Here is a 22,461-nt window from a genome sequence, read left to right as displayed (position 1 = left end):
TAAATGTTTATGAAAATTAATAAAATATAATTATAGAAGAAAAATAAAAATTGTCTATGAATGGCATCAGAAAAGCTATTCATTCTTAAAATTGGAAAGCAGTATCCATTACTTCTTGCTTTTATTACTACTAAATTTCTTTGTTGCTGAGTAAACAAATTTTTGGCTTACTTGTAAATTATCTTTCCAATTTGTATGCAAAAGATCCTTTCTAAACTAGAAAAAGATTTAACAAATTGTATGCTCAAAGAGTCTATGGATGGTTAAGCATTTGATCACTGACCAGAAAGCTGGTGGTTTGAACCACTCAAAAGTGCCTCCAAAGATAGGCCTACCAATTTGTTTATGAAATATCATATCAATGCCTGAAAACCTTATCATTTCTACTCCACTACACATGGGTTTGCCATGAGCCAGAACTGTTTTAATGGCAACTAACAACCCAACTTACTGTAAATCCTTGTGGCCCTCCATCTTTTACGTGATAAATCCCACTACCAGCTTGAAACAGAAATGTTCCACTTCCTTGGTGATAATCATAAGAAGCAATTCCAACTGTTCCAATTCGTTTTCTTTCTCTTAAGAGTTCTTCTTCTCGGGAATACATTCCATAGTCCAGGGTTGCCTGACATAACAAAGGAAATAGCTGTCACGTATTTTAGGCTTCTGAAAATTTGTGGGATTAAGAAATAAGACAATTATGAAATCTTGCTAATAACCTACTTTGATGTGAAATTATAATCAAAGTCATGAAATGTAACGTACATGAATTGTTGAATGAAAACCAAAATTGTTCTGTAAACTTTCATGCAAATCAAAATTAAAAAGTTAATCTGAAAAAAACCCACCTAGTTTTATCTCTGAAAAGCTGAGGTACACAGGTACATACATGAAACCAGACACACATACACATATACATAAATACTTAATTGAGTTATATTTACTAATGTTTAATTATAAACATATACATGTGTATGTGTGTTAAGCTCTACTAGAAGAAACTGTAAATTTATTGACTGGAATTTTAATTGATTAATTCTGACCTTTTTGTTCTAACTACCTCTTAAGGCTCTTTCCAACTGGAGTCTAAAGCAATTCTGATTATGTTGTTTTATCAGACTGTCCTCTTTTATTCTCCCTAAGAGTTACCAGACTTGATCTGTCCTTAAAATGTCTTAATATTTTATAATCAGAACACAATTTCAGAACTAAGAAATTAACATTCACGAAAGAGCTCTGAATTTATAACTCTGTGATTACAAAATGTATTATATGAAAGAATAAACAATCAATATAATAAAATGAACCTTGCAAGGAAAATAGATTAACTGTATGGAACAATCATTATCAGATATTACAAATTAAATGTTTTATAATAACACAACCTTGGTACACGAATACAAATAAAAGCCAACAGAAATATCAGATCCAAAACAGAAAGCCAAATACAAAAATTATTAAGAAAAGGATGATATGGAAAAGATGGAATTTTAAAAATCAGTTAGGGTGAGAATGCTGCATAGCCATATACAAAAAGATAAAACTGGATTTACTCCTAACATAGTCTAAATAGATTAGACATGCAAAAAAAAAATCTGACTTTGCCTCCAGCTACTGTAGAGTAACAACAACCAGAAGTCTTTCTGACTGGAGGAGATGTAGCTGAGAACAAGACACCTATAGTTTGCAGAATAAAGTAATGAGTAGTAGAAAGCACAGAAAAGTCCAGAGTAGAGAAGTTATCAAGTATTCTGCATGATGAGTGTGTGTATGACAAAATGACCAGAGGACTGGGAAGGAGCCTCTGCAAAACACTGAGGAAAGAGTACTGTTTTCACACAAGTCTGGACTAGGAAACTTCCAAATTCAAGTATATTGGCTAAGGGAGATCTGGGAACCTAGTGGCAAGAAGATATGCTGCAATCCTGAAGGCACGTGGTTCGAATCCAACAGATGCTCTGCTGGAGAAAGAGGGGCAATCTCCTCCTCTGTCAGATCCCATTCGACGGTACACAATAAGGGGAAAGAAAAAAACAGATACTGGCTAAGGTACTCAGAAGACTCTGTCATGGATAGTGAAGAATAATCCCTCCCTGCTCTAGAATAACAACCAACTCATAGCTGACCCGTCAGCAGGTTTTCAGAGGCTATAAACTGCATGGGAGGAAACTACATCTTTCTAGTGTGGAGCAGCCGCTGGATTTGAAACACCTGTCTTTAAGTTGGCAGTGCAATTCCTGTTGGGCCAACAGTGCTCCCAAAGTTAAGAATATCAAGTTTGTATTAAATATGACTCTGGTCCTAAACAAATCTTAAAAATTGGACCCATAGGAATCAAACTGTTTTTAAGTAACTCAATTGGGCCCCAGAACAAATCTCAAAAATATCTGTGTCCTGGAACAAACCTCAAGGAATACAACAAACCCAATAATGCAACATGTCATTTGAACATCTTCTCTAAATTTGTAACTATTTAACTAGAAAGCAAAGATGTCACTTTGAAGACAAAGTTGTACTTGACCCAAGAAATTGTCTTTTGCTTCATCTGAAATGCAAAAGGTGGACAAAGAAAGAAGAGCAAAGATGAACTGTTACATTTGAATTAAGGTGTTGGTGAAAAATATTGATTATACCAAACAGTGGAGAACAATGAACAAATCTACAAAAAAATAGAGGCAGAATGCTGTTTAGAAGTGCGAATGGGTGGACCTAGGGGAGGATTTGTAAAACAATGAGAAAATTTTTCTTTTTACTTTTCCAAGAGGGTAGTGTACTAGGGGAGAGGGTTGGGAGGGGAGAAAAGTGCAACAATGAATGAATGGAAATCTAAAGTCTCTGTAAATTTTTACTAATAAATTTAAATTAAAAAAAAAATAAGTGAGAATGGGGGAGGGGACTGTATAACAATGAAAGAACTTTTTTCCGCAAAGCAAAAAGCGATCTAGGGGGGAGGAGGACAGGGAGGAAAATATGTAAGAATGAACGATTGGAAACTCAAGTTCTTTATAAACTTTCATTAAAATCTCAATTAAAAAAAATTTTTTAAAAACCCCAAAACAGTGAGAATATTAAGACCTCATCATATGTACTCTAGACAAATTATTAAAAGGAATCAGTCCTTGGCACCAGATGCTCTACTGGAGAAGGAGGGGCAATCTCCTCTTGTACCAGTCAGATCTGATTTAATGGTTACACACACACAAATAATTTAAAAAAAAAAAATTAAAAATAAAAGGAATCAGTCCTTAGAGAAGGACATCTAGTTTGGCAAAGGAGAAAACTCATTGCTTCTGAGGCTATAAACACATGGTAGGAGGCTGTTCATCTTTCTTCTAAGGAGTTGCTGGTGGATTTGAACTTTTAGAGTGGTTTGGTCCTTGGGTTATCAATGCAACTCACTACAGAAACCCCTACCATGGCTCCCTGGTAAAGGAGAAGGTCAGTGAAAAAGAGGAAGACTCTCTACAAGATAGACTGACACAAGAGATAAAACAATGGGCTTAGACATAACAATGACTGTGAGGATGGCAAGAACTGGGCAGTATATTATTCAGATGCACATGGAGTCATTCATTCAGGGGCATCTAACAAAAGTAACTGAAAACTCTTCAGGAGGTATAGAGATACAACGATAAAGTAATTAAGATGAATTTAAATTGTAATATTCCTTAGTTTCACATATTGAGAATTAAATTTAAGGATCACACATGTAAAAACTTAACAATGTTTTAGTTCCTTTTGATTTACATCTACTTTAAAAACAAAATCTTAACTGAATTTCTGCTTTCAAAACACATCAAACCACAGGAATTGCACTATTTAATCTTACCTGAAAAAGATCCAAAAGAGGCTTCCAAGAGAGCATTAAGACTGCTGCTCTGTTTACAGATTTGGGTATTTCAGAATAAAACAGTGTATTTTCCCTGTTCTCACCAGACATAGCTGTAGGAAATATAATAAGTGTATTATTTTGTTAAAGTAGTATTCTTGCTACAATCATAGCAGAAAGTTCATAATGCCTTCTGTATATTACATTATTTTACACTCTATAGGAATGAACAGATTTTATAGAAAAATGCTCAGATTTCACTTTGACATTAGATCTTTGTCTCTCTATATAGCCCAAAAAAGCAATATTTTTAGGAAATGTCGAAAATTGTTGGTCCTTTATAAGTTGTCAAGAAACTCAAGAGAATTCAAGTAGGGCAATCTGAAAACTTGGGATTACTAAAATCCTTTTTCTGAATCACTTAAACATACTTGTTTGGATACACACACGGGAGGGGGTGTCTGTGTGTGAGTGTGTATGTGCCTAACTGAACACTAGCTATTCTTAATTGTAAAAGTTCTAAAATTATAATAATTACGAAGTCCTTTTAGAATTTCAAATAAAGTATATTCAAAATAATGTAAAATGTGATGTTAGAGTTCCTTAAAAACCTCTACTCCTTTATTGTGAACAAAAGAAAAATGTCAGGTTTATTATGTGAAATCATCCTGTAACTGAAGGAGAGATAATAGAAGCATAAAATAAGCTACAAAAAAAACCACAAAAGCAAAAGGTGGAAAACTATCACTTTTAAAAAGTTGAGTGAATAAAAGAGAAAATATAACATGTTGAAAAAAGAAACTGTCTCTGGGGTGGAAGAGATCCTACACCTAGTATTTCTGAAGACTAGTAAGAGCCTATTGAAGGATCTGTAACTCCCATACTAACCCCTGCAAAAGCTGGCACAAGCTCCCAAATTTCTACATGTTCCTTTATCCTATTTGCTTCAGCTTCTAATTTTTCCTTATATTTTCTATACTGTAGACTTCAATAGGTAGTTTCATTCCTTTGCTCATATCCCTTTGCATACTATGACTCCAGGGCCAATTTGAAGGCCCTAAAAACAATCTACTGGTTACAGAATTCTGAGATTGCCCATCTAGTCATAACATGCATAATTTTACAAAAGTAATCATATTCTCAAGTCTTCTAAGACCCTTCAGGTCTCAAATATGAAAAACAAAACAAAAAAGGAGATTCTCTTCAATCGACAATAAGCCTCCCCTCATAATCATTTCTGTTGGCCCTTTTCAACACTGCTCTTGGATTCATAATATTTTCTTGGCTTTATCCATGACAAATTAAAACTTGCAAAGCATTCTAGGTATTTTTACACCAAGTCTGTATAAGCACAAAATGGGCTTTCCTTATGTTTTAGAGCTTTACGAACATCAATTAATAATTAGTTCCAATGTGATAAAATGTTTATTATACTGCCTGATATAATATGAGCATTTCTTTTAATTATGTTAAGTTTAAATACTTAGATAAGGGCTCTCAAGAATGCATAATTTCCCATAAGAAAAGAAAAATTCTTCTACTTAGGCTCTCAGAAAAAGCTCTAAATCACAAACAAAACTATGAGATATCATCTCACCCCAGGAAGAATAGCAAAATTTAACAGAACAGCAAGCAATAAATGTTGGCGAAGTTGTGGGAAAATTGGAACCCATATTCACTGTTGGTGGAAGTGTAAAATGGTGCAACCACTATGGAACACTGTATGGCGCTTTCTCAAAAAGTTGCAAATAGAGATACCATCTGACCCAGCAAGTCCACTATTAGGAATTTACCCTACAGAAACAATAACTGCCATCCAAGCAGATATATGCACACCCATGTTTATTGCAGCTTTGTTCACAATATCAAGGAGTTGGAAACAACGTAAGTGCCCATCAACAAACGAATGGATAGAGAAGCTGTGGTATATTCACAATGGACTACTACACTGCATTGAAAAACAGGGAACTCATGAAATATTATTCAAAATGGATGACCCTGGAAGACATTATCCTGAGTAGAAATAGTAAAAAAAGGACAAATACTGCATAGTGCCACTGTTGTAAAACAGGACTTACATTGGGGAAGGGTGAGACTGAGAAAGATGGGATAAATAATGTATACTGTATTGAAACACATGAGGGAGAAAACTGTTTAAAAGGACTATGTGATTAGGTATTATTTTCATGACAGGAGTCCAGAACAAAGGCTGCATAGTGGAGTGGACCTGGGGGGAGGGACTGTAAAACAATGAAAGAATTTTTCCTTACTTTTCAAAGAGAAGAGTGTACTGGGGGTGAGGGGGCAGCATGGAGAAAAGTTCAACAATGAATGAATAGAAATCCCAAAGTCTCTATAAATTTTCATTAAAATTAATAACAATAATAAACTTACATATATGTGTGTGTGTATGTGTGCATGTGTGTATGTATATATGTATATATATTTTTTTAAAAAGGTTATATGAATGGGTATTCTTGTCATTACAGAAGTCCAGAGTGAAGGCTGCATAGTGGAGTGGACTTGGTAGGGAGGGAATGCATAACAATGGAAGAGTTTTTCTTTCTTTTCAAGAAGAGCAAATTTGGGAGGTGGGGGGAGGGAGAAAAGTGCAGCAATGAATGACTAGAAACCCTAAGTCTCATTAAAGTTAATTAAAAAAAATTTTTTTTAAAGATGTAAATCATACAAAAAATTTTAAAACAATACATTTATATGGAAAAAATTAAAACTTGGAGAAACAAAAATAACATATGAAAATTAAAAAAGTTTAAGAAACTTAATTATTTTAAAGAAGCTTGAAATTGCTCTAAACTTAGCTGTAAATATTATGAATCACAAGACGTAATCAGTTATAATAATAGTAGCATAGTATTGGCCCTTGATTTGATAGACAGATTAACAGAATATTAATGTTAGACAATATATAATAAAGGTGGTATATCAAACCATTACAGAGAAAGGTAGATTTTTAAAAATATGTTGCTAAAATAACCACAGAACTATCCACAGGGAAAAAAGTGGTTTTTCCAATTGATGTTAAGTTATACCACCAAAATTCACCTTAGACCAAATGACACAACAGTCAAATAAACAAATCAATTTATTAAACATGTTGAGAGAAAACATTTAATGTTTTTAAAATATAAACCTGGAGATAGAAAAGCCTTCCTAAGAGAAAGCTACAATGAGTAAAAAATAATCTACATAAACCCCTAAATTTCTGTCAAAAGACAGAAAACAACACAAAGAGTTGTTTATTACACAAAAAACTTCAAATGGATTAAGAGCTAATAAAAGAAAAAGACAAAGATTATACAATAGTCACAGAAAGCTAAATACAAATGATTTTTAAACAAGAGAAAAGCCACTCAACTTCATTCATTAAAACTACAAAGAGAGCTCTGGTGGCCTAGTGGCAAGAAGCTGTACTTCAATCCCAAAAGTATGCGGTTCGAATCCACCAGATTCTCTGCTGGAGAAGGAGAGGCAAACTCCTCCTGTGCCAGTTGGGTCAAATTTGACCGTACACTAAATTAAAAAAAAAAATTAATTTTTTTAAAAAAGTAAAACTATAATGATGTTCACTACCTCAAATGAGGAAAGGTCAAAGTTTGACTACCTAGGATTGGTGTGGGGAAAACAGATACGCCAATGCTGACAGGAAGATAAACTACAAGCGTTATCTCATTTTATGGTGGTTGAGTTTTTTTTGCAAGGAGCTCCAGGGGTACGTGCAGGTGGTACAGCACTGGTCTGTGTGTTGATGTACAGAGGTAACTCATGGTTGCTATGATGCTGAAGACTGTGACAGTGATGTGCCAGTCGTGGTAATGGGTATCCATGGTGGACAGTGCTGGCTGGAGCTTCCCGACTAAATCAAGCCTGGAAGCAGGAGCAGCATCCACTTCCTAAATGGCTTGCCTCCAGAAACTGTATGTACGAACAGTGCTCAGACTGTTTGTTCATAGAGTCGCTATGAGTCATCTATGACTCGACAGCATCAAACAACAACAACAACAACCAGGGGTACAGTGTGTTACATGTTGGACTGCTGACTGAAAGGTTGGTAAATGAAATCTACTAGCTATTCCATAGAACAATGGACCACCTCCTTCCAGAGAGGTTTGTGAAACCTTGGAACCCTGCTAGAAGGCCACCAGGAGTCAGAACTGACTAGCCAATAGCAGGCTTTTTTGGGTTCTGAATTTGCCTCACTGGGTTTTGCAAATATTGCTTTCCCTCCTTCACTCCTCCAAAATTAAAGGTTTGTGACAACCCTGTGTCAGCAAGCAAATCTATAGGCTCCATTTTTTTGACAGCATGCGTTCTCTTCATATTTCTATGTTACATTTTGGTAATTCTCTCAGTATTTCAGACTTTTTCACTAGGCTATTTATTGCAGACTTAATAGACTACAGGATAGTATAACTTTTATATGTATTGGGAAATATAAAACTGTTCATGTGACTCACTTTATTTTGATATTCACTTTACTATCTGGTTTGGAATTGAACCTGAACTGTCTCTGGGGTATATGACCTCTTTGGAGAAGCAATTTAGCAATTATCAGTCAAAATATAAACTTTTTTGCCTCAGAAATTCTACTCTTAGGAATTAGTTCTCCAAGCATATTCAAATATGGAAGTTAAAACACATGAGAAATGATTTCATAACAGGCATTTCTGTATCTTTCCCCCCCTTTTTTGTTGTGTACTGTCGAACAGAACCTGGCAGGTACAGGAGGAGACTGCCCCTCCTTATCCAGCAAAGCATCTGATGGATTTGAACCAGAGCTTTCAGGATTACAGCGAAGCTTCTTGCCACTAGGCTACCAGAGTTCCTTTCTCTGCATCTTTACTCTGACGATTACTAAGGAAAGACATCTGAAATTTGTTTCAAGAAGTTAAATGTCTGCCATCTTTAACACTAAGTTCATGTCTATTTACGATGTCACGGCCAAGGAAAATAGTTAATGGAACAAATTAAAATTAAAACAGCACCAAAACTGAAGTTCTTAAAATTAAAGTTGTTCTTTCTTTCCCTTCCTTTAATGCAATGAAGTCACTGATTCACTTATTTAAAACTTGAGTGCCAATTCTATCTAACGTTCATGTTTGAATTAAGGAAACATTTCATGTGAGGAACTATAACTTCAAACTCACCAAGGTAATAGATCCTGTCTGAATAAGGCCCATCTGGATCGTTCCTCTTCACAAACATAAAATCATGTGGTGCCTTAGCCATCATGTAACCATGATATTTTCTAGTATCAGCAAGCAACTTTTTAAGTTGACTCCATGAATATCGCTCAACATAAAACGGCTCCAATTTAGGCCGATCTTGTGATTCAATATTCTCCTCACACTCTGCAGTTTCAAAGACCTCAACTCCCAGCTGTTCTGTTTCCATTGCCGCTGCCATGTTGCATTTTCCTAGAAAAAGAAAAAACATGAAGCTGTTCACATGGATGCCTTCTCGAATATTAATCTAAATGATAGTCTGATGGAGGGAAAGATGTAATGAGAAAGAAACCTAGTAAGAAAAGCAGAGAAACTGTGTTCAGTTTAAAAATGAGATTTGTTTCAAAAAATTGAGGTCACATCTATTTCATAGTGACTACAAATCCTTTGGGAACTTTTATAAAAGAGTTTCCTTATGTATCTCTTGCCAAAATTCCTTTTTCTTTCCCACACTGGAAGGAAACAGGCCATATGCCAGTTGGCAGCTATGTTCCACCCAAGAGCATGTCAATCGTGACACTAAATGTGCCAAAGGAAGAAAGTGTTTCAGCATTTTAAAAAGTTAACATAAATGATAAACAAGGATTTTATCAACTAATAAGGGTAATCACTACCAATGAGAACAGTAATAAAATTATTATAAACTGTCTAATTGTAATAACTTTCCCTGGGTTGCTCAAGATAATAATAGACCCTTTGTTCAAAAAGAAACTTTGAAATATTACATTCTTTAGTCTTCTGCTCTTACCTAGAAATCATTACCTTAGGATCACTTAGGAACAATGTAAGGAAACCTAAGGAACTTTACATAGCAACTTAAAGTAACTTAGAAGACTACTATTACCTAATTTTTACTCTCATGATTAAATAAAAGGAGTGGAGTCATATCTTCAAGTGTCTATGATAACTGGAAGTAGCTGATGAAGAAAACATTGACTGTTTCTATAATCAACACTTCAATGTTTATTTAGATCTTATCTAATGTTTCTTCTCATTTAACAAGTCCCAAAGTGCATGTACTTTTCCTTTATTACAATTTTTAAATGTAATGTGAGGAATGCATCACAGACAATACCAAAAAAAGCTACCATATGCCAGTGTACAATATTCTCACAAACACTATTTCCGAACAACATGTGACATTATCAAAAGAAGCAAATTAAATTCTAGGAAGTTTGTTTTTTTTAACAATAATAAATGTCAAGACATATGGATTTGGGAGACAAAGTACATAGTTTTTATGTAACCAATTTCAGTTATTAACTACTTCTGGAATAATAACCAACACACAGCTTTCTATTTAGCTCATCTTTTCTATTATATAATTGTGAAGGCTCATGTGAAATGAGATCATGGTAAGAGGGAAACAAAGTTTTTAGCAGGTGTGGGCTGAGATTTATTTATCAGGTATGAATTATGGGCATGCAAAATTGCAAAATGAACTGAGCTATGTGGTCAAGATATTGTCTGTCTTCATACTACAATGAACTATCCTGCTACACAACAAAACAGTAACAAATGGCCAAAAGACCCCTTAGACAGTTACACAGGACACACAATTTGTAGTATTATTATAACTGAACATTCATCTTCAAATGCCTAAAATTCAAGCCCTCCCAACAATGCACCAAGTCATTTAGTGCAAGTGGTATTAAGCAAACTGACATTAAGTAGATTGCAGTAGTGGCAGTAGAAGGCAGTAGTAGCTAGTTACCTATCTAAAAGCAAGTGGAAGCATAATTTATAGATATTTTATTCATCTCTTCAATGAGATAGAAAAAGTAATCATCCACTTTAAAAGGATTGGAAGGAGACTCTAGATCAGCAAAAAAATAAAGAAAAACAAAGTAGGTGGCCTTACATTTCCAATCTAAAAAACAGCCAATGTAATAAAAAACAGCATGGTACAAGTACAGATACAAATCCATGAACAATGAAATAGGATTGAGAACCTAGAAATAAATTCATGCAACTATGAATATTTGATACTTGAAAAAGAAATTAAATGCATTAAATGGGGAAAAGATAGCTTTTCTACCAAGTGACGCTGGCAAAACTGAGTAACTAGTTAAAGAAAACAGAAATAAGACTCATACCGCATACTACATACAAAAGCTAATTAAATCAATGATACCTAAAACTATAAACATTTTCAAAGAGAAAAAACAGGGCAAAGTTAGGAGTCCTAATCTATGGTATATGGAGACTACTGAATATAAGCAAAAATGTATAATCAGCAAAGAATGAACCTGATGGTGGGACCTCCTAAAAATGAAATCCTTAGGTACATAAAATGACTTTTTCATGAGTAAAAGAGAAACAACAGACTGGGGAAAAATATTTAGTAAAGACATATCTGACAAGGGACTGATCTCTAAAATTCACAGAAAAATCTACTACCTCAACAAGAAAAAGTTAAACAACAAAAATAAAAAATGAGCAAAGGACATGAAATGACACTTGGAGTTCCACTATATTTCCTAAAGAAATAAGAGCTACGACACAGATAGCTTAAGTTCAATCATATATTTATTGCTGTATCATTTATGAAAGCACCGAATAAAATGACTCAAGTGTCCATCAACAGTCGGTATTATAGTATACTCACACTATGGAGTACTAGGCAATTTAACAACAAAAATTTGCAAACCACTACATATGAATCTCTTGAAGACATTATAATAAGTGGAATAAGTCACAAAACAGACTGCATGAAATAAGCAAAGGTTTACACTCAAAAATAATCCTTTTTGGATGGTTAAGAAAGATAAGGAAGAGGGAGAGAGCAAAAAATTAGTAAACAGGTAACAGTCAATGTTATGATAGGAAGGGAAAGGTAATATACAGTGAGAGAGGAATAAGCACAATACCACTAAAGATTGAGCAGACATTGAAATCCAGCAAATAGACAAGACAGGCAAGATGAAAATCCACTAATAGAAATGAGAATTTAGAGGAGAAGAAAGTGTGATTATATTGTGGGTATTGCATTTAATGTTATGAAACAAAATGTGTGTGAAAAACCAAACTGCTTTATAAACTTTCACTCGAATCATAATCTTTAAAGAGGGGAAAAAGGATATTTTATTGAAACAATAGAGGTTCCTTTTTCTCAGCTTTTTATTAAATTGGGAACTTCATTCCCAAACCATTACTCCCAACACAGGGCTAAGGAACACAACAGGGAAGTGGCTCAGCAGACTCCCCAAATCATACACCCTAACATCTTGAATCACAAGTTGACATTACTATCTCTCCTATGTAAAAGCTTTATCAGATTACATTTGAGACAAGTTCTCTGGTATCCCAAAACCATCCTAGCCTCCTGAACTCATTCTTTCCCTTTCTACACACAGACACACACAATGTGTGCATTTCAAAGGATACTCTACTACTCTGAAGGTTTATGGTAAATAATACAGATTCTATATTATCTTAGATAGACCTGTTACTGAAAATTATTTTAATAATTTACTCAAATATGTAACTGACTTAATTTCCAGATGCTCAAAGTACCTTCTATATAAGTAAATGCTCAAAATATGTGACTGCAGTTTTCTGATTTTAAAAACTAAACAAGGTCAACAGTGACTATGTATTTCACCACCCCATTTACTCATTTACTTAGTTACCTTCCTTGGTCCCTACCTGATTTTATTTTCATCTGCCAAGCTCTCTTCCACATTCAAACAAATCTCTGTCAAAGAACTAAACTTCAAGTATATAAGCCTCTGTTCATTCTGCTCTCTTCTCACAGGAGTGTTTCTTTTTATCACCATTCAATCCTGCCCGCAAGGATAATGACTTTATAAGGCTGTTGAGAAAAAATTTTAACAAAAGATATAAGGCTGTTATAATAATGATAATTATTATAAGCATAGCCGAAGAAGATCTAGAAAGTTCCAGAAAGCATTAAAGCACAGAAATACTATTTTTTGTATGGCTCAGTTATTTTACATCTGAAATTTTCATTATATTTTTAAGATTATGATATGTAGCCTGTTTACTCAATAGACTTCTTGACAATAGTACAAAGCTTGCTATCCAGCCATTACATGCAAAATTATATCTTTTAAAAAAGTATAAAAGACATACACTGGTGAGGTTACTCAGTGGCTACTGAAAATCTTCAAATATGTCAGAGAGATGAGTATGTCTATGTGCCTGTGCCTGTTCCTATCTTTTGCATAATCTTCTCATACTGGTTGAAGACAACCAGTCTTAGTGGAATAACCTGTAAGAATTCTAGAACAAGGGTTTTTGTTGTTGTTTTTAATAGAGCTAGCCATTTTCTGTGCAAGGGAACTATCTTGTATGTAAGAACTTAAGATTTTCACAAAACTGTGCTTTTGGTTTTAAATGTATTCTGGATTTTGGGTTTTTTTTAAAAAAAAAAACAACAACAAAACCCCACACATACTGTGATATTAACTGAAACAGGTTAACTATTACGGATAAGTAAGTGGTAAGCTTGTGAAAAACTTTCAGCTTGGTTCAAAAAAAAGAGGAGGGTCAGTGTTTGAGCCCACGATTTTTGTCCTCAGTTTTCATTCTGGACTTTTGTAGCACAAATAAGTGATGGAGATGTGCTGGAGAAGTGGCAAAGTGGTAAATGAAAGGAACTAAGTGTGAAGTTAAACTAGCATACACACATTCACATCTCCCAAACCGATTAAGATCCCAAGACATCTTCCTATAGCTATGAGACAGGCTTAGAAAATACGAAGAGCCACTTAAACGACATTCTTTTAAAAAAAAAAAAATACAAGGGGCCACACACTCATCCTTCAACACTTCAAAAGTCTCACTGAAACCTAGGTTTTTCACTCTTCAGGGCCCCCATCTAATGGGAACGTCATTATAACAGACGGAATAAAGTTCGGGAGAAAGCTGCGAAAGACAAACAAGAGGTGCAACAAAGAATGCTGAGCGGACAGAAAAAAGAATGAAGGAGAGGGGGAGCAGGAGCCACCCTGCAGCAGGCAGGCCAAATAGGATGGAAGTGGGACAGTGAGCAAGGGACTCGATCTAGACAGACGGAGGCAGAGAGCAGAGAGAACACCAGCTGGGAAGCTAGAAAAATCTAAATCCGATCTGTCAGCAGGACCCTAAGCAAATTCCTTCGCCTCTCTGGGCTGCCGTGTGCTTCTCGGTAAGTCTGGCTAATACCCGGCTCCCAATCGCAGCGAGGGTCAATTAAGATAACGGACGTGGCCGCCCGGAGCCCAGCACCCTGCAGGCTCCCAGTGAACGTTGGCGGACTCGGAATGTCAGAAGCTCGGCTTCCTCTTCCGGAAACAGGCCCACCGCCCGGCTCTGCCCCCGCGCAGGCTGATGCGCCGGGTAGGCACAGAGCCGGTTACACTGGACGAGGCGCCAGGACCTTCCTCCGGGAGACCGGGAGAGCCCTAGTGGGCAGCGGACCAGGCCTCGCCCGCGAAGGGGAAGAAGAGGGGGAGGATACTGCACCTTCCCCCCCCCGGCCCCGCCCGGAGAGTCCCGACGCGCGCTAATTAGCGGGCCTGCGCCGCCTCATGCTACGCCGCCTCCGCTTCTGTCCCCGCTGCAGCGGCAGCACCCAGCTGATTGCTCAGCGGTGGTACCGGTGGCACCCAAAGCGGTGAGCGGGAGACCTAGAGGAGGCTGCAGCGGCTCCAGCACTTCCGGTTCCTCGCAACCCGCCCTCGAACCAGCGAAGGCTAAGGCGCAGCCGGGCCAAGAAAGGCGCTGCTTCCTGCTGGGCTGGGTCAGTTACGAAGGCGCCTTCTAGCGGCGGGAGGAGCAAACGAGGAGAAGGAAGGAAATGCGTGAGAGAAAAGTAGTCTAGTAAGGGGCGTCTCGTCTCGTTCAGTTTTTCATTCAGCAATTATATACGGGGTGTCAGTGTGCCAGCGCAGTTGTCCATGCTGGAGTGAAAGCAGGGCGAAGAATCCTCATTGCTTTATGGAGAAGATATAGAAAGGAAAAGGACTGCTAGGGCTTTGGAAATCTGAGCTTCCAACTTTTGGGTTAGAAAGAAACCTGAACAAGGAGTTAGAAAGCTTGGCTCTAATACTAATTAGTGATCAGGAACAGGTCATTTAATCTCTTTGACCCATGGTTTCTTTATTTGTACAAGAATGTTAAAAAAAAAAAAGTAACAATGCATTCGTGTTATTGAGTTGCTGTTAAAGGAAGCCAGAAAAAGTAACCGAGTGAAGAGAAAGTTACTTTAATTAGAACCCAGAAGCAAGTACCATGACCTCCAATTACATTAGCTGAAAGAAAGAGATAAAGAGAGCCTGGGAGATGACAGTGGAGCTAGGCCTCCACAGTTTTCTGCTACTACCAACAAGTCCTGTGTCAGAGTAGAGGCTTTAGGATTTATTATATAGCCCTAATAAAAGACCCATCTGGGCAGCATGCTCTACTGTTGTATTTATATGTATATTTATATGTATGTGTGTATGTCCTAAGAACCGAAACGTCCCTCAAGCGTTTTGTTTTGCTTCAGTTGTGCTCCCCTAAAGGTATTTTAACTGATTCTCCTCTATGATTTTTTTTGCAGATGATCAGAAAATAGATGTTGCCTTTAAATGTACTTAGCAACAAAATACAGTGTTTTTAGAATCTGTCTTGTGTCATATATATTTAGAATCAGTATTCTAAGTACTAGGGCTATAGGAGTGAACAAAGAAGACAAAATTCTTGTGTTTGTAAAACTTACAGTCTAATAAGAGGAGATAGATTCTCCCCAAACGAAAAACAAAACAAACTTTTAATTTTATTAATTTTAAAAAGAAAGATAAATAATCCAGAGATATAAATTTAAACTTCCCCTAAATTGCATGGCTGATTATAAATGGGACTAGATTTGAGTCAAGAGCTCTTGGTTTTCAGTCTTACTTCCTCCCTTTATAGTGACTCATCAGAATGTAGAAATCATCAAATAATATCATCAGTATCATAGCATAGTTAAATTTACCTGAAGATAACTGAAAGTGATTGCAGCAAAAAGAAAAAGGTGTTTGTAGTAAAAAGCACACAGATTCTTTCAGCAGGACATTGGCAGAGAACTGTAGGAAATTCAAGCTGCATTCAGAAGAAGACATGGAATGAAGGATTTCATTGCTGAAGTCAGATAGATAAAAGCAGAGAATACCAGATAGATGTTTACTTGTATTTTATTGAATATGAAAAGGCATCTGAGTGTGCAGACCAAATAATGGATAACATTGTGAAGAAATGAAAAATCAGTAAATACGTGATTGACACATAAAATTGGATGAAAGGAAAGGGAATTATTGTAGTATCACTAACGAAAGTGGACAACATGGAGAAATATATAAGAGATACAGTCAACAGAGGTAGATATTGTTGGATACCCAATAAAATATTATATAATATTAAAGCTCAAAGACATCACTTTGATGACTAAGGTACACCTGGCCCAAGTTATGGTTTTCAGTCATCCCATATGTATATGAAAGTAGAACAATGAATGAATGAATGAATGAATGAATAAGATCAAAGTCAAATTGATGCTTTGAAATTATGATGTTAGTGAAGAATATTGAATGTATCACTGACTGCCAGGAGAGTGAACAAATATATCTTGGAAGAAATGCAGCCTCAATGCTCCTTTGAAATGAGGATGGTGAGACTTTGTCTCACATGCTTTGGACCTGTTATCAGGAGAGGCCAATTCTTGAGCATCATACTTGGTCAAATAGAGGGTCAAGAAAAAAGAGGAAGACTCAGTAAGTTGAATTGATACAGTGGTTGCAACAAGGTGTTAAAACATTACAATGCAAAACAGCTATGAGATATCATCTCACCCCAGTCAGAAGAGCAAAATTTAACAGAACAGCAAACATCAAATGCTGGCGAGGTTGTGGAGAAACTGGAACCCTTATTCACTGTTGGTGGGAGTGTAAAATGGTGCAACCACTGTGAAAGGCGGTATGGTGCTTTCTCAAAAAGTTGCAAATAGAGATACCATTTGACCCAGCAATTCCACTTCTGAAAATATACCCCAAAGAAACCATAACTGCCACCCATGCAGGTATATGCATACCCGTATTTATAGCAGCTTTGTTCACAATAGCAAGGAGTTGGAAACAACCCAAGTGCCCATCCACAAACAAATGGATAGAGAAGCTGTGGTATATTCACACAATTCACGCTGCATTGAAAAACAAGCAACTCATTAAATATTCAAAATGGGTGACCCTGGAGGACATTATGCTGAGTGAAATACCTCAGTCACAAAAGGACAAATGCTGCATAGTGCTACTGTTGTAAAATGGGATTGACATAGGAGTTGGATAGAGACTGAGAAAGATGGAATAAATTATACTGCATCGAAACAGATGAGAAAGAGAACTGTTTAAAAGGGATATGTGATGAGGTATTATTGTCATAACATGAGTCCAGACTGAAGGCTGCATAGTGGAGTGGACTTGGGGAGATGGATTGTACAACGATGAAAGAATTTTTCTTTTACTTTTCAAAGAGAAGAATGACTGGAAGGGAGGGGTGGGCAGGGAGGAAAGTGCAACAATGAATGAATGGAAATTAAAAAGATCTCTAAATTTTCATTAACATTAATAATAATAATAATAATATTTTTACAAAACCACTACAATGATTGTGAGGATAGGACAAGCCCAGGCTGTGTTATGCAGATGACAGAAATCTTGCTTGCTGAACTAAGATATGATTTTGTAAAAGGCTATTTACATAGGAGAGTCTAGAGAGTGTTATGCTGAGTGAATTAATTCCGTTTCATAATGGCAAATACTATATAAGACCATTATTAGAAGAATAATGTCGGAGCAAAGTTCCGAGCTATTGCATAGGGTCACTATAAGTCATAGTCTACTCGACAGCACATTACAACAATAATAAGCATATACCAATAGAAATTAATGGTACAAAATACAATGTATATTGTGATTGTATGAAAGACAATGTAAATGAAGGGAGCCCTGATGGCCTAGTGGTAAGAAGCTGCATTGCAATCCCAGAAGTGCACGGTTAGAATCCACCAGATGCTCTGCTGGAAAAGGAGGGGCAATCTCCTCCTGTACCAGTCAGATCCGATTTAACGATACACACACAAAAAATAATAATAAAGAAAAAATTTTTAAAATAAAGAATGTAAATGGAAGACTGTTAAAAACACAATGTGCATGAATGAAACACAATATAAACAAGCTCTTGTATGCAAACCAACAAAAAATAAAACATAAAACCTCTTGCATACTGAAAGGTAAGGAGACTTGAAATGCTTGATGCAGAAGATCAAAGACTATAGCCTTCAATATCAGTTACATGTCAACATCAAAAAAATAAAAATCTCTCCACTGGGTCAAAGGGTAACATCATGATAGTTGGAGAAACGATTGAAGTTGTCAACAATTTCATCTTGCTTGGATCTCAATCAACACCCTTGGCACCAGCAGTCAAGAAATCAAAAGACATGTGGCATTGCTGTCCAGGACCTCTCCAAGGTGTTGAGGAGCAATGATGTCAGTTTAAAGACTAAGATGCACATGATTCAAGCTATGGTCTTTTCATTTACTTGCTATGCATCTGAAAATTGGACAGTGAATAAGGATGACAGAGAAGTGATGCCTTTTCCACTTGTAGTGTTGGAAAAGTGTACTGAATATCCCATGCATTGCCAAAAGAACAAACTAATTGGTCTTGGATGAAGTGCAAACTTGAAGACAAAGTTGGTGAAACCCATCTCAAATATTTTGGGCATGTTTTTAGGAGGAGTCTGTCCTTGGAGAATGATATGCTTGGAAAGGTGGAGAGTCAGAAAAAGAGAAGACCCTCAATGAAATGGATTGACACAGTTGCTGTAACAATGGGCTCAAGTATATCAGAGATGATGAGGATAGCACAGGATAGGGCATGGTTCGGATCACTTGTTCATAGGGTCACTATGAGTCATAGCTGACTCGACGGCACCTATCAACAACCATCCATGTAGTGAGACATAAAAATTCTTGAAATATTCAGAAGAACTTCATCAAGTCAGTCAGTGTACTGCACACACCAAACAAAAAAACCTAACACCATCACCATCAATTCAGTTCTGATCCTCAGAAACCCTATGGTGCTGACTAGAACTGCCCATAGCATTTCCAAGGCCGTAAATTTTTGCGAAAGCAGATTGCCACCTTTCACTTCCATAGAGCAACCAAGTGCTGAATCACCAAGATTCCCTCTCTCTCCCTCACACACAGAAGATACACATTTACACTTAAATGTTAAGAATCACAGAATTAGGGGAGCTCTGGTGGCCTAGTGGCAAGGAGCTGCAACTACAATCCCAGAGGCGCACGGTTCAAATCCACCAGATGTTCTGCCGGGGAAGGAGGGACAATCTCCTCCTGTACCAGTCAGATCTGATTTGACGGTACACTCACAGAAAAATTAAAAAGAAAAAAAATTAAAAAAAATAATTACAGAATTAGGATTTAGTCATTTTAGAGATGATCCTTCCAAATTCTTTTCTTCCACACAAGGGCCCCTAAAGGGAATGTAACCTGCCCAAAGTCACATTGCTGTATAGTGGGAGCTCCCAGTTAAAACCTCCAAAATCAACCAGCCACACACGATGATCTCTTCCTGGAGTTAGTGCTTGACACAGACCTAAGGAAGACTCAGGGGCCGTTGGCCACCCTGAGAGACATACTTAAAGTCTTGCTGGACAAAACTGCCTGTGTCCACTTCCACTCAGCTACAAACATCACTTTTCTAACTTGAATTGAACTAGACACAACTTCCTGACATCATCAAAGAAGGTTCCATCAATAATCCCTACATCTTACTATAACATTCTTATTTTGTATGCATATTTTGCATATGGAGCAAGGCATCATTTTTTATTCCTTTTTTAAAATTAATTTTAATGAATGTTTACAGAGACTTTGGATTTCCATTCATTCATTGTTGCACTTTTCCCCCTGCCCAACCTCCTCCCCATTTCACTCTTCTCTTTGAAAGTGAAGGAAAAATTGTTTCATTGTTATACAATCCCTCCCCCCAAGTTTACTCTATTATGCAGCCTTTGTTCTGGACTCCTGTCATGACAATAATACCTAATCATATATATTGCGATGGGAAAGTCTGCAATTAGAGACCTCTCTAAAATACTGAACTGCAACAATGTCAGTCTTGAGACTAAGGTGCGCCTGATCCATGCCATGGTCTTTGCAATTACTTGCTATGCATCAGAGAGCTGGACAATGACTAGGGATGATAGAAGGAGAATTGATGTCTTTGAGCTGTGGTGTTGGAGAAGAGTATTGAATATACACACCATGGACTGCTAAGAAAACGAATAGGTTTGACCTGGAGAGGGTGAAACCGGGCTGGTTTCTTGGAGGCAAGGATTCTGAAGCTTTGTCTAACATATTTTGGACATATTCCAAGGCGGGACCAGTCCTTGGAGAGGGATGTCATGCTTGAGAGGGTGGAGGGACAGTGCAGAAGAGGAAAACCCTCAATGAGATGCATTGATTCAGTGACTGGGGTAATGGTGGTAGGTGTGTTGGAGATGGTGAGATTGGCACAGGATAAAGCAAGGTTTAGGGCTGTTGTACATAACGTCGCTATGAGTTGCAGACAACTCAATGGCACATAACAATCTAACAACAACAACAGTATCCCTTTTAAATTGTTCACTCCCTCATCTGTTTCAATGCAGTATACATAATTTACCCCATCTTAGTCTCACCCCAACCCCAATGTCAGTCCCGTTTTACAACAGTGGCACTATGCAGTGTTTTCCTTTTGTAACTGAGATATTTCACTCAGCATAATAACCTCCAGGATCACACATTTTGAATAATATTTCATGAGTTTCTTGTTTTTCAATGCAGCGTAGTATTCTATTGTGTGAATAGACCACAGCTTCTCTATCCATTCGTTTGTTGATGGGCACTTAGATTGTTTCCAACTCTTTGCTATTGTGAACAAAGGCAATGCAACATTTTAAAGCTATATATAGATATATGAGTTCAAGCAAGGTTGTGTCATCTGCATAACACAGGTTATTGATGAGTCTTTTTCCAATCTTGATGCCACATTTCTCCTCATAGAGCCCAGCCTCCCAGATAATCTGTGCTACATATAGATTGAAAAGGTATGGAGATAGGACACATCCCTGGCATACACTCTTCCCAATATTGAGCCATGCAGTGTTTCCTCGCTCTATTCTGATGACTGCCTCCTGGTCCAAGTATAGGCTTTGTATAAGCACAATAAAGTGTTCTGGGATTCCCATTCTTCTCAGAGTTGGCCATAGTTTGTTGTGATCTACACAGTCAAATGTCTTTGCATAGTCAATGAAACACGGATAGACATTCCTCTGGTACACTCTGCTTTCAGCCAAGGTCCATCTAACATTAGTTGTAATCCTTAATACCACGGCCTCTTCTAAACCCAGCCTGCATATCTGGCAGTTCTCTTTTGATGTGCTGTTCCAGTCATTTTTGGATAATCTTCAGCTTGCATGTGTTATTAATGATACTGTTCGATAATTTCTCAACTCTGTCAGCTCACCTTTCTTTGAAATGTAAACAAATATAGATCTCTTCCAGTCAGTTGGCCAGGTGGTTGTCCTCCAGATTTATTGGCACAACTTGGTGAGCACATCTAGGGTAGTGTCTGTCTGTTAAAATATGTCAATTAGTATGCCATCAATTCCTGGGGCCTTGTTGGTTTTTTGTTTGTTTGTTTGTTTTTGCCAGTTCTTTCAGAGCAGCTTGAACCTCTTACTTCATCACCGCGGGCTCTTGCTCATATGTTGTTTCATGAAATGCTGTGTCCACCAATTACTTTTGGTACAATGACTCTGTTTACTCTTTTCATCTTCTTTTAAAGCTTCCTGGATCATTTAAAAATATTCTGCCCAAAGCTTCCTTAAGTATTGCAACTCGAGACTTTAATTTGTTCTTCAGTTCCTTCAGCAGACGAAACAACCCTGCTTGCTGAAACTGAGAAAGACCTGAAGGGCTCTGCTGCAGAAGGTTACAGACTGCAGCTTTCAACATGGATTAAAGCTCAACATCAGGAAAACAAAGATTCTCACCACTGGGCCAATTGGCAGCATCAGGCTTGATGGTGAAGAGATTAAGATTCTTAATAGCTTTAGTTTGCTTGGTTCCACTATCTTGGTACCAACAGCCAGGAAATTAAAAGACAAATTGCATTGGGAAAGTCTGCTGTCAGAAACCTCTCCAAAGTATTGAAAAGCAACGATGTCAGTCTGGAGACTAAGGTGCACCTGATCCAGGCCATAACCTTTGCAATTACTGTCTATGCATCCGAAAGCTGGACAATGACGAGGGGTGATAGAAGGAGAATTTTGAACCTTTGAGCTGTGGTGCT

The 22,461-nt window shown here is 37.1% G+C and overlaps 1 protein-coding gene across 3 annotated transcripts in view; it reads right to left on the bottom strand.

Moving 5' to 3' along the window:
- Nucleotides 1–12,857, bottom strand: part of DPP8 (dipeptidyl-peptidase 8) — a 59,164-nt gene extending 46,307 nt beyond the window's left edge. For 2 of the 3 annotated variants that reach the window (XM_006886652.1, XM_006886653.1), the window contains exons 1-4: nucleotides 12,721–12,857; nucleotides 8,995–9,264; nucleotides 3,830–3,942; nucleotides 452–625 (exon numbers count right to left, since the gene is read on the bottom strand). In XM_006886652.1, the coding sequence (XP_006886714.1) occupies nucleotides 452–625; nucleotides 3,830–3,942; nucleotides 8,995–9,264; nucleotides 12,721–12,757 (594 nt within the window). In that variant the 5' untranslated portion in view covers nucleotides 12,758–12,857. Of the gene's footprint in view, nucleotides 1–451; nucleotides 626–3,829; nucleotides 3,943–8,994; nucleotides 9,265–12,720 lie in introns of those variants that run through there. The other variant, XM_006886654.1, reaches the window with a different exon arrangement.
- Nucleotides 12,858–22,461: the final 9,604 nt, after the last annotated feature.

The sequence above is a fragment of the Elephantulus edwardii genome, unplaced genomic scaffold (assembly GCF_000299155.1).
Source record: "Elephantulus edwardii isolate Elephantulus edwardi_28Jun2011 unplaced genomic scaffold, EleEdw1.0 scaffold00050, whole genome shotgun sequence".
Lineage (NCBI taxonomy): Eukaryota > Metazoa > Chordata > Mammalia > Macroscelidea > Macroscelididae > Elephantulus > Elephantulus edwardii.
The sequence above is the reverse complement of the archived record's forward strand: the minus strand, read 5'-3'. Positions and strand labels throughout refer to the sequence as shown.